At 23.7% G+C, this 12,130-nt stretch overlaps 3 protein-coding genes across 3 annotated transcripts; 1 reads left to right on the top strand and 2 right to left on the bottom strand.

Moving 5' to 3' along the window:
* Positions 1 to 2,770: 2,770 nt before the first annotated feature.
* SRAE_1000044100 (Zinc finger, MIZ-type domain-containing protein) lies at positions 2,771 to 4,664 on the bottom strand (the record flags this gene model as incomplete). Its single annotated transcript, XM_024647275.1, has 4 exons — positions 2,771 to 3,500; positions 3,540 to 3,888; positions 3,931 to 4,582; positions 4,623 to 4,664. The coding sequence occupies 4 exons, from the start codon at positions 4,662 to 4,664 to the stop codon at positions 2,771 to 2,773; spliced, it is 1,773 nt and encodes a 590-aa protein (XP_024501369.1).
* Positions 4,665 to 6,363: 1,699 nt separating this feature from the next.
* Positions 6,364 to 8,181, top strand: SRAE_1000044000 (Peptidase C48, SUMO/Sentrin/Ubl1 family-containing protein; the record flags this gene model as incomplete). The annotated part of the gene is made up of 5 exons (XM_024647273.1): positions 6,364 to 6,621; positions 6,661 to 6,759; positions 6,882 to 6,891; positions 6,959 to 7,711; positions 7,754 to 8,181. 5 exons carry the CDS (start codon positions 6,364 to 6,366, stop codon positions 8,179 to 8,181), a joined length of 1,548 nt encoding a protein of 515 aa, XP_024501368.1.
* A 470-nt stretch (positions 8,182 to 8,651) lies between these two features.
* Positions 8,652 to 11,749, bottom strand: SRAE_1000043900 (Helicase, C-terminal domain and Helicase-associated domain and DNA/RNA helicase, DEAD/DEAH box type, N-terminal domain and Domain of unknown function DUF1605 domain and Helicase, superfamily 1/2, ATP-binding domain and P-loop containing nucleoside triphosphate hydrolase domain-containing protein; the record flags this gene model as incomplete). The annotated part of the gene is made up of 3 exons (XM_024647272.1): positions 8,652 to 9,922; positions 10,022 to 11,574; positions 11,616 to 11,749. The coding sequence occupies 3 exons, from the start codon at positions 11,747 to 11,749 to the stop codon at positions 8,652 to 8,654; spliced, it is 2,958 nt and encodes a 985-aa protein (XP_024501367.1).
* Positions 11,750 to 12,130: the final 381 nt, after the last annotated feature.

Genomic DNA, 12,130 nt, shown 5'->3' with positions numbered 1-12,130 from the left:
TGGTAATCGGAATATTTGAATATTAAATTTCTTATACTTTTATTTTGCCTGTTTAGTTTCCTTATATTTAAAACTTTTCTAAAAATTTCCGCCTAAATTTTATTCAATATAAAATAAATATATGTGTTGTCTTCAGTATTTCGTTATCAAAATAATTTTTTTCAGAATTTTGAAACAAAACATTATTTATATGATAGTCCTTTCAAAATAATAAATTTTGCATATAATCATGAATATAGTAGAATTAACGCATAAGAAGTTACAGCCATCTAAAGTTCGAGGGCGAAAGTGGAGAATATTTTTAATAAAAATAAGATTTATGTGATAGAATCAAAAATGTTAAAATTAAATTAATGATTATAAATCAATTTTTTACGAGAAACTCATTAAAGTTAGTCTTATCTTTATAGGACTTACCATTCTTGAGATATGATGAAAAAACGTTGTTTGAAAAATTTTCAAGAATGAACTTATAACTTGAACAAATGAGCTCCTATGAGTATGAAACTTGATGCGCTGAGTTTCTTTTAACTTTTAAGACATAGTCTGCGTTGAAAAGTTTTTCTAATTTTCAACGGTTTCTAAGATACAATGTGTAGTATTTTTGCGCGCTTAAATTTTTGTCATCATTTTTTTATATCTCAAGAATGGTTGGAGATATAGAAAAATTTTAAAGGTAGACCCTTAATGAAATTTGTTCAGAAGTTGATTGCAAAAAACTGCTCTTACATAACTTTATTTTGAAGCGAGATATAATGAAGAGCGGAAATTTTTTCTAAATATTTATTGTTCTCGACTGTTTAATATCTAGGCTGAAATTTATCTTATGATCATAAAATTAGTTTCATTCGGTTTCTCTTGAAAAATTTATTTATAATATATAAGTTTTATCGAAAATATTGTGAATTTTGACAGAATTCAAAAGTTACTCAAAAATATTCTAAATTTCCGACCTGGTCCTTAAAAATAGTGCACTAAAAAAAACATTTTTTTCGAATTTCAGAATGCCATTATACTCATTCGATAGCCCTTTCAAAATAATGAATTTTGCATATAATCATGACTATAATCAAATTAACGGTTCAGAAGTTACAGGCATCTAAAGTTTGAAGGCGAAAGTGGGGAATATTTTTAATAAAAATACGACTTCTGTGATGTAATCAAAAATATTAAAATTTATTTAACGATTCTAGATCAGTTTTTTATGGGAAATTCATTAAGACTAGTCTTATCTTCATAGGTCTAAGCATTCTTGAGATATGATGAAAAAACGTTGTTTGAAAAATTTTCAAGCATGAACTTATAACTTGAACAAATGAGCTCCTATGAGTATGAAACTTGATGCGCTGGGGTTCTCTAAACTTTTGAAGCATAGTCTACGTTGAAAAGGTTTTCTAATTTTCAGTAGTTTTCAAGATATGATAAGTTGTATTTTTGCGCGCTCAATTTTTTGTCATCATTTTTTTATATCTCAAGAATGGTTGAAGTTATAAAAAAGTTTTGAAGGTAGACCCTATATGAAATTTGTTCAGAAGCTGATTGCAAAAAACTGCTCTTACATAGCTTTATTTTGAAGCGAGATATAATGAAAGACGGAAATTTTTTCTAAATATTCATTGTTCTCGACTTTTTAATATTTAGGCTGAAATTTATCGCATAACCATAAGATTAGATTCATTCGATTTCTCTTGAAAAGTTAATCCAAAATATATAAGTTTTTTAAAAAATATTATGAATTTTGACAGAATTCATAAGTTACTCAAAAATATTCTAAACTTCCGACTTGGTCCTTAAAAATAGTGCACTAAAAAAAACATTTTTTTACGAATTTTAGAATGCCACTATACTCATTCGATAGCCCTTTCAAAATAATGAATTTTGCATATAATCATGACTATAATCAAATTAACGGTTAAGAAGTTATAGCCATCTAAAGTTTGAAGGCGAAAGTGGGGAATATTTTTAACAAAAATACGACTTCTGTGAATCGATCAAAAATGTTAAAATTAATTTAAGGATTCTAGATCAGTTTTTTACGGGAAATTCATTAAAGCTAGTCTCATATTTATAGGACTAACCATTCTTGAGATATGATCCAAAAACTTTGTTTGGAAAATTTTCAAGCATGAACTTATAACTCGAACAAATGAGCTCCTATGAATATGAAACTTGATGCGTTGAGTTTCTTTTAACTTTTAAGACATAGTCTACGTTGAAAAATTTTTCTAATTTTCAAAGGTTTCTGAGATACAATGTGTGGTATTTTTGCGCGCTTAAATTTTTGTCATCATTTTCTATATCTCACAACTGGTTGGAGATATAAAAAAGTTTAAAAGGTAGACCCTATATGAAATATTTTCAGAGGCTATTTTCAAAAACTTCCTTGTTTTTATTTTTATTTTAAAGCAAGTTATAATGAAGGGCAAAAATTTTTTCTAAAATATTCATTGTTCTCCACTTTTCAATATCTCGACTGAAACTTATCGTATGATCATAATATTAGTTTCATTCGATTTGTCTTGAAAATGTGGTTTAGAATATAAAAAAATCATAGCAGTAATTTTTATTGCTTTAAAAGATTCACAAATTGGCCAAAAAATATTGTAAATTTCAGATTTGAATATTAATAAATTAGTTAAAGTGAAAATTTATTACAAACAAAAATTTAAAAGGTTTTTAAAATAATAAAACACAATTATATATTTAGTTGATATGATTTTAATATCCAGGTAATACTTAAATGTTTGATAGAAAAAGTTTCATTGAGAAATTATTGCTCAAAAAACAATGATGCAAGAGTAGTATTGTTAAGAAATTCCCATAAATTGTTACTTATGTAATCTGGTTTAATAGGAACAAATTCTCCCTGTCTTAAGTTATTGTTTGCCATAAGTTTATTTCTATCAAAGATTCCCTGTAAAAGTTCGCCGAAAACTGGGCAATTACATTTGATATGTTCATTAAGGATATCAAAAGACCTTTTATCATTTCTAGTACACGTATCAAATTGATGTAAACAACAATTATTTGCCGTTTGAGTACCATTATCCTTAAAAACGGCTTTTGGCATTTTGTTTTTTAGAATGGGCATTGTATTTACTCCAGAAACAGGTTCTGTAACAACTGATTTCATGATCTTATGTTTATTGTCTAATTTTTTAAGGACTGAATTTTGATTAACAGATGTAGTAGAATTTAAAAGAGGTACATCATTAGATTTTATATAACCTTCAACAGATTCACTAATATGATTTTTATCAAAATGTTTGGCTCTTTTTCCATTTTCATTTGTAAAACCTTGTATACTTCCATCTACTTTTCTTTTTAAAGTATTTCTTCCACATGAAACATTTTTTGTACTGTTTAAATTCTTATTTTCAGAACTTATTGAGTCACTAGAAATTAACAATCTATTGTTATTAAATAATTTATATGTTGATTCTCCACAAAATTCAATTTGATTTACTTTAGGATATTTATTAAGAATATCTTCATAAAATCTGAAAGAAATATAATAATAGAAAGGATAAAAAACATACTCATCAATCATAATATCATCTGGTGTGCAAGGATGTTTACAAATTTTACATATCCAATTTTCAGTATTAAAATTGACTTTAATATAATCTTCAAGATCATCTGGAATGATATGATTGCAGTTTCTTCCACGAAAAGGAACTTTTATTCTTCTAGAAGTAATTGAAGAATTAAGTGAAACAACAATACTATTTAAAGTAATATCTTCTGATGGTGACATAATATTTTGTAGATCTTTTTCAAATTTTTGTACAGTAACCTTCTTTGTTTTTATCAATTCATGATACATTTCTTTGGTACTTTTTTCAGTTGACATAAAAATTCCAAAAATATAAATATCATTCCTTTTTTCTTTATTGTAATATGATAAATCAACTTTGATAAATTCATTACCTGAATATATACCTGGAAGTTTTGATAATCCTTCGTTTAATATTGTTGGTATTGGTAAATGATATTCTTTGTTATCACCGTTATGATAAACTTTGCGTGGTAGTAACTCTGTAAAATTTTCTCCATTGATATGAAGTTTTAAAGAAGGTGGATAACAATCTTCAAAGAAACGTTTATCGTTGTTTTTAACAATTTTCAAACATCGAAGTATCAAAAAATGTTTAGGATACTTTTCTTGTGATCCAAGAAGTAAATTAATCGATTTCAATGATAATACAAAGTTAAAAGAAACAATTGGATTCTTAAAAACATTCTGCCTGACAAAAATCCAATCAGATATTTTCATCATCCTTGTATGAAAATAAAGTTTCTTCATTTCTAATTTTTCATTAATTTTTAAACAAATATAATCATCTGATTTTAATGGATTTGTCACGTTTAAACATGAAAAAAGTTTTTTGTTACCAAATCTAGTACAATAACCTTCACTAATTCCATGTTCTAATATAACTTTTTTTTCAAAATCAATTTTATCAGGTTCATGAAATAATAATGAACAAAATGTTTTCTTATTATTACTAGGACGTATATGTGTAAGTTTACTTTGACAAACATTTACATCAAATATACTAAATCTTCGTAAAATTAAATCCTAAAAAGATTAGAAATTATTTTAAAAAAAAATATCTTACTTTGCAAGTTAATATTTCCATTTCATTAATTAACTTTTCCATGATTAAAATTATAATAATTAGTCTAAAGATAAACTTAGTTATCCTGTGATATATTTCTGCTAAAATAAAAAAAATCACGTATTAGAATAAAGATTAAAGTTAAAAAAAAATTAATTTTTATGTCAAGTAAAATATTTTAAAAATTTCGGTTTTAAAATACAATTATTAAGTAAAAGTTAACATTGATAATATTTTGATAAAAAAAGTAAAAAGTTTTAAAAATGCGTTAACAAATGATACATAAAATGAATTTCACATGTTCAAGAAATATTTTAAAAAACTAATTTTAAAACTTAATATTAACTTTGATTTTTTGTTCATTATCTGTCTATACATATTAGTAGTCATAAAGATATTTCAAATTAATGTCAAGTATAAATTTTGTAGATTTCACAAACGAATGTTATAGTAATTTCATTTTGCCTTTATCTTTACGGCAATATATATTTACTGTAAATTGTAAAAGTTATATTGCTAACATTTATTTTAATAACCTATGTATAAGTAAATGATTTATTATGATATAATGTTTCATATACTCCTAAAAAAATTTTGAATCAAAAAATGATTTCTCAATAATTATGTTATTCAAAAAATACTACATTTTATTCTTTTTAAAAATTTGAATTATTTCACGAACAATTTTACTAATAAATTTACAAATTTTAAAACTAAAGTTATAAAATATTTAATTATTATGAGGCAAAAAATACTTTTCATATTATAGCATATCAAAGAAAAAAAAATACCAATATAAAAATTATCAAAAAGTATAAGACATTGTAGTCCTTAATTTTTTTTATTTAACATGAGAGACAAAATTCTAAAAATATATCTAATAAAAATCTATTTTTAAGATACTTTGATATCAAAGATCTTATGCATAGTTTAGTTTGACATTCTTTTGTACTTTATTTTATATTCTTTAATCTTTATTTTTTAATATATACAATGGCTACTTTATTTAACATTATTGGATAATCATATAAATCCATTATCTTATAATTTTTTAAATTAGACATTAAAAGACACATGTAATTATCTACCAACAAAAAATTTATATAATATTGTATTCATTCTGTAATGACTTTTAAATATTTTTGTACTTCTGTTTATCTGGAATCATCTTTAAAAATTATGAAATGAAAAAACAATGAAAATTAATTATAAAAAATTGTACATTTCTACATAAAGAAAGGATAAATCAAGAAAATGAAATTTTTATTATTATTAAATGAAAAAACATTCTGATAACCAATGAAAATTAACACAAAAAATATAACCAATATTTGTATGTATAAAAGTTATATAGCATATAGTGAAGAAATATGCATTCAAATAAAGGTACACAAACTACAATTAATGTATATTTTATGCCGAAATAAGAATAATCCATTTTATTATGTTATATTTTTTGGAAAAAATTTTTTTTTTCTTAGTTTCATACAATTAAAGATTTTTAATAATACCAGATTGCACAAATATACAAATATGGTTTAATACTAATACAATATTTTAACTGTAATTAGTACTTAATCTAAAAAAACAGCTTTAAGACAGATACATTTAAAACGATCGTGACAGGAATAGACGTTGGTGTTTTGTAATTATAAAAAATTACTTTAATACATTGTTTTTTTATTAACTTTTTTATTTATTTTCTATTACTGTTTATATTTTTTTGATAATAATAAGGGAAATGATAGGTTGTAGAAGAGAAAGACAACCAAAAGATTATAATACAAAAAAAAAAATAACAAAACTTATTAATACTAATGAGAAATATTTGGATTATGATGTAATAAATATAAAAAAAATTTTTGCTAATGGTGCAGAAATTAATTTATTCTCAGAAGTTTTATTATTTGATGATAAAATTCTATTTTCTGCTATGTCATTGAAGCTAGAATCAATTATTGTAAGGCATTTATTAAATCATCAAATAACTGAAATTCAGGTAAGATTTATTTATAATAATTTTATTTTATTTCTTAAGTTTCTTGACAATAGTGAAAATAAAGGTGCAGCTTTAGTTATAAAATTTCAACCAAGAAATATTTTTAAAACTGTTTTTTATATGATTTCATCTGAAGATGTCAAGTTATTTGACAGTTCCTGCAAAAGTATAGTTTTAACATTTCCGATACCAATTGAAAACTGTGATCAAAATTCAATTTCAATAATCAAGAAAAGGTTGTATAAATTTTGTGAAAATAGTATAAAAAAGGTTAGTATAAAAACTAGAACTTCATCACAATTACACCTTGAAATTATTAATTTTTCCGTATTTCAAGATTGTATTGTACCATTTAAATTAAAAGCTATCAGTTGTACATCTAATAAGAATTATGGATCAAATTATATTTTTATTATAAAAGATGCTTATTCAATTGAAGAATCAGAAATAATTTTGAATAATTATTTATTATCAAAAAAAAGGGTTTCTGAGGAATTTTTAAAAGAAGATAACCATGTAACTTCAAAAAATTATAAAACTTTGACGAATGATATAAAAGGAAAAATTTTTGAATCAAAAAACGTGGAAACGAATGGAAAATATGATGTAAATGTTGAGTCATTTAAATCAACATTTGAGAAAGAATGGCTTCATTGTGATATCATTGATACTTACTTGAATGAGTGGAGAAAACGTATGGGTGATATAATTTGTAATCCTCTAGAAAAACATTTTCCACGTGTTAAAATTTACGATACTTATTTATATACAAGATTGACTCGAGGAGTTACTTTTATCTCATCTAATGATCCTGATTATGAAAGAAAGTTTTTGAAACCATTGAATGAAAATGTTCAAAGAATTGCTGGTGAAAAAGTGTATCGTTTTTCTTCTGAATGTCTTTCAATTTTTGATTTTAATATTCTTATCATTCCTATACATATTGAAGATCATTGGATAACAGGAGTTATTTACGAACCCGAAAATTGTTTAATAACAGAAACTCAAACAGATAATGATATTATGGAAGTAGATGATATTTATTCTACTATTCTTGTCTACGATTCTCTACACTGTGATCAAAATTATGGTAAAAAATTTTGTTATAAAGTTTTTAAAAAATATATTGAAGCTTGTTATAATATTTTAAATAAAAAGTTACTCAATGATAAATGGTTATTTGATGCAAATAGAATAAGATTTGCTAAAATAAAGAATCCATACCTTCAACAAAATGGATATGATTGTGGTTTATTTATGTTGGAATTTATTCGAAAAATATTAATGAAACCAATGTTGCTAAAAAAATTGATAGATGGTCATTCAATGACAAATGTTTTTCCCCATTTTAACGTTGATCAAAGTAGAAACTTTTTAAAATCTTTCGTTTATTCGAAAGTTCCATTTGAAAAGTGGGCCGCTTTACGTGAGGTTGAACAAGACTTCTTATTAAAGTGTTATAAAATTAAAAAAAAATACATTAGGGAAAGATCAGTTGAGCAAAAAGTAAATTCAAGTATATCAAAAGTTTCAAGGCGTTGTAAAAGTTGTTCTTTCTAAGTTATTTTATATTCTAATGTTATGCTAACCTTTTCTATCTTATCATTTAGATTTTTTTTTTTAACTTTGTTTGTTATATTTTGTTTTTACAATAGTAATAAAACTAAATTACTAAAACTTTTTAATTATGAAGATATTTTTTTACATTGAAACGTCATTAGTGTAGTATATAGTTTATCATACTATATTTTTGAGGATTCATGTTAAAATTCATTTTACAATAGAGAATATTTGTTTTATTTAATATACAACAATAAGAGAAATCATAATGCATAGTTTAGTTTAAAAACTAATGTTCTTGAAAAAATTATAATTAATTATATTACAAAAAGTACTAATCAATGAGTGTTCAATATTTTATTACAATTAATAAGTTTAATACTTTTCTATAAAAATAAACTCCTAAAACTAAAAAAACTTGATGATAAATTTGCTAATTTTATTAATAAAATAAAAAATAATTATATAATTTAGCACCAATTGGTTGCTCCACCAATTTTTTTAAAATTAACTTTAGTTGGATTTTTTAAAATAACTTTCTCAAAATATCTATCATTTGTGTTGTATGCCATTGTCGTTATTCTTTCAATTAAATTTCTTACAAAATTCTTGACAGCCTTTTCTTTTTCATTTAATTTTTTTTTAACACAATAAGAATTTAATAAATCATTGATGATAATTTTAAGATAAAGAACCATATGAGCAAATTTAGGATTAATATCAAATAAGTAATAATCATCTAACATTATATTTCTTCCACCGTTATAGGTGACTTTTGATGATCCAAACAACAAAATATGAAGTGGAGAGATAGAAGAACATTCTTTCATTGTAGAACTTTTGTTTATTATTTTTTGACTGTATAAAATAAATGGAGATATTTTATTAAAATTATTTATATTCAATGATAAGATAGAAAACTTATCATTTCTTAATTTACATTTATCCATACTTTCAAATGTATATTTCTCATTTTGATAGGCAATATTTGGATAGAGTGTGCTGACAAGAATTGACATAATTACATGTATGGATGGACAAGAAATTTCATTTTTCATTGTTCTATAATCAGTAAAAGAATATTCTATGAAATATTGTTCAAGAATACTTGAAAGTTGACTTCTTACTTTTTCAATATTATTTATAGTTGTTAATTTAATGTATTCATATATGTTTATGTTATTATCAGCTTCATCCTTTGAATTAATAACTTTTTTAAATATCATTGACGCTAATAAATGATCACTCATAAAATTTCCACAAAATTTTAAAATAAAATTAGATACCATTTTTGGTTTACAGGAATTTGTATATAATGAATTGTAGGATCCACGAATTGCTGATATTATTGAAATTGAATCAATTACATTAAATAAAGTTGCCATAATTATACATTTTGCTGTATCTGGTTCAAAAGGAAGGCGTTGCATAACTTTACCAATATAAGTTAAACAAGAATTCTTATCTAAAGCAGAAAGTTGTTTTAAATAGTTTTCAGATTCAATAATATTTGCATCATCTATTTTTTCTATACCAGAAGAAAGAAATTCTTTTGAATTTCCAAGTCCAAATGCTTTGATATTTAATATTGTTGACTGAAGTGAACGAGTTTTAATTTCAGGATCATTTTGTTGTTGCAAAGAATTCCAAAATTTTTTTGTAAGAAGACGATAACAATATCCTGGTCTAATCCTTCCAGCACGTCCTTTACGTTGTTCCATTGAATTTTTTGACGTCCATTCTACATTAAAAAATAGAGTGCTAATATTTTGACATTGTGTTTGTATTTTTTGCTTACATGAATCAATTACATATAAAACATCATCAATAGTAATTGAACTTTCTGCAATATTTGTAGATATGATAACTTTAATTTGCCCATCTGGAGGTGTTTGAAAAACAAGATTTTGTTCATTTGTAGTTAAGTTTGAATGCAATGGAAGACACCAATACATATTACTTTCTTTACTATTTTTAAGTATATCTATACATTTAATAATTTCATTCCATCCAGGAACAAAAACTAAAATTGATCCATAATCATCAGTCTCAAGAATAGTTTTAACACTTTCTTTTATCATCATAACAATAATATCATATGGAAATTCTTCACTCATTTCAATTTTATTTGCAATATATTTTGCTACTGGAGATACAGTATTGTCATGAAAAGAGTTATTAGAATTCCATATATTTGAATTTTTATAAAAAACGTTAGATATATCTACATATGGAGGAATATATTTATAATATTGAATAAATTCATCAAGATATAACTCTTTTACTTCATATAAATTTACTGGAATCTCAATAATTTTTATACCATCAAAAAATTTTTCAAATTGTTCAGTGTCAATAGTAGCAGACATCAAAATAATTCGTAATTTTTTATATTTTTGTATAATTTTTTTAATAATTATCAACAAAAAGTCAGTCTCAAGAGATCTTTCATGAACTTCATCAACAATTATATGAGATATACCTCTAAAACCTGATGAAAATTTTCTAAGAATTGAACCAATAGTTCCAAAGAGTATTGAACCAAAAGGTTGTGGATCAACTTTGTCAAATCGAACACAATACCCAACAGATTTCCCTAAAGTTTCACCTCTCTCTTCTGCAACTCTTTTTGCTAAACTTATTGCTGACAATCTACGTGGTTGAGTTATAATACAATTAAATTCACCACCACGATATGTTGAAATATAATGTTCAAGAAAAATCTGAGGAATTTGTGTACTTTTACCAGATCCTGTACTTGATTTAATTAACAAAACCTGACAACATTCAGATGCTTCTATTATTGTAGTTCTTTTTATATAGACTGGTAACTTTTGACGGATTTGTTTCATTTTAATATTTTCTTTTTTTTTAGTTTCAATATTAAATAATATTTGAGATATTTCCTCTATTTCTTTATTCCACCATTTATGTTTTTGTGTCAAAGGACAATTCAACCAACAATTATATTTACTTATTGGAGGAAACCATACATTAGAAATGATATTATTATTATTATTATCAGTACAAATGTTTTCTATATTATTATTAAAATTTAATGTTGATGGAAAATTAATTGTTATTGGTTTTTTACAATTATCTTCAAGATCTGGAACTGTAACATTTATAAAATTGTAAAAAGCTTTAATATCTTCATACAATTCAAAATCATCAGGAACCTTAATCATCCGTTCTTTTATCATATTTTTTTCATTTTTTGTTTCAGATGTATTTTCTTTTATGTAATCAATATACTTATCATCATTAGCTATTTGTTGAAGAATTTTATAAGCACACGCAATTGATCCTGATTCTTTTGAAATAGAAGTATGTTTAGACAAGTACTTCTTACCATTAGAAAGTAAAGTAACTTTAAGAGTTGAACAAATTTTTCTGCAAACAAATTAATAAAAGTGATGAAAAATATAACTTACTTTTTCTTTTTTCTAATAACATCTTTATATGTATATATAGCTTGTTGAATTCCTTCTTCTAATAAAATTTGATTCAACAATGTTTTAGCATTTTCAATAGTTACTATCTCACCAAAAATTATTAGTTTGCCCATTTTTTTAATCTACATAAAGTTAAAATATAAAACTGATTTAATTTTACAATTTATTGAACTTTTATTTTGAAAATGTAGATGTATTTCAATAATATTGATCAAAGTTCTTACAACAAAACACATAAAATTTTATAATTTTATAATTTTTTTGAAATATTTTAACATAAATAAAAATTAGTTTTTTTAACAAAATAAGAAATAAGGAGTTTATACTTTTTATCTTATTAGAAGAAAATTATTTCTGTTTAATTGAACTTTAGACTTTTTCTTAAAAAGATCAAAATAGAATTGTAGATGTACACATATGTAGATAGAAAAGATTTGAAAGGAGTTTTAATAAACAGTGTGAATATATCTGTTGTTTTTATAGCTTAAATTGGA

Source organism: Strongyloides ratti (genome assembly GCF_001040885.1).
Source record: "Strongyloides ratti genome assembly S_ratti_ED321, chromosome : 1".
Taxonomy (NCBI): Eukaryota; Metazoa; Nematoda; class Chromadorea; order Rhabditida; family Strongyloididae; genus Strongyloides; species Strongyloides ratti.
Note: the sequence above shows the minus strand (reverse complement) of the source record. Positions and strands in the feature narration are given on the sequence as shown.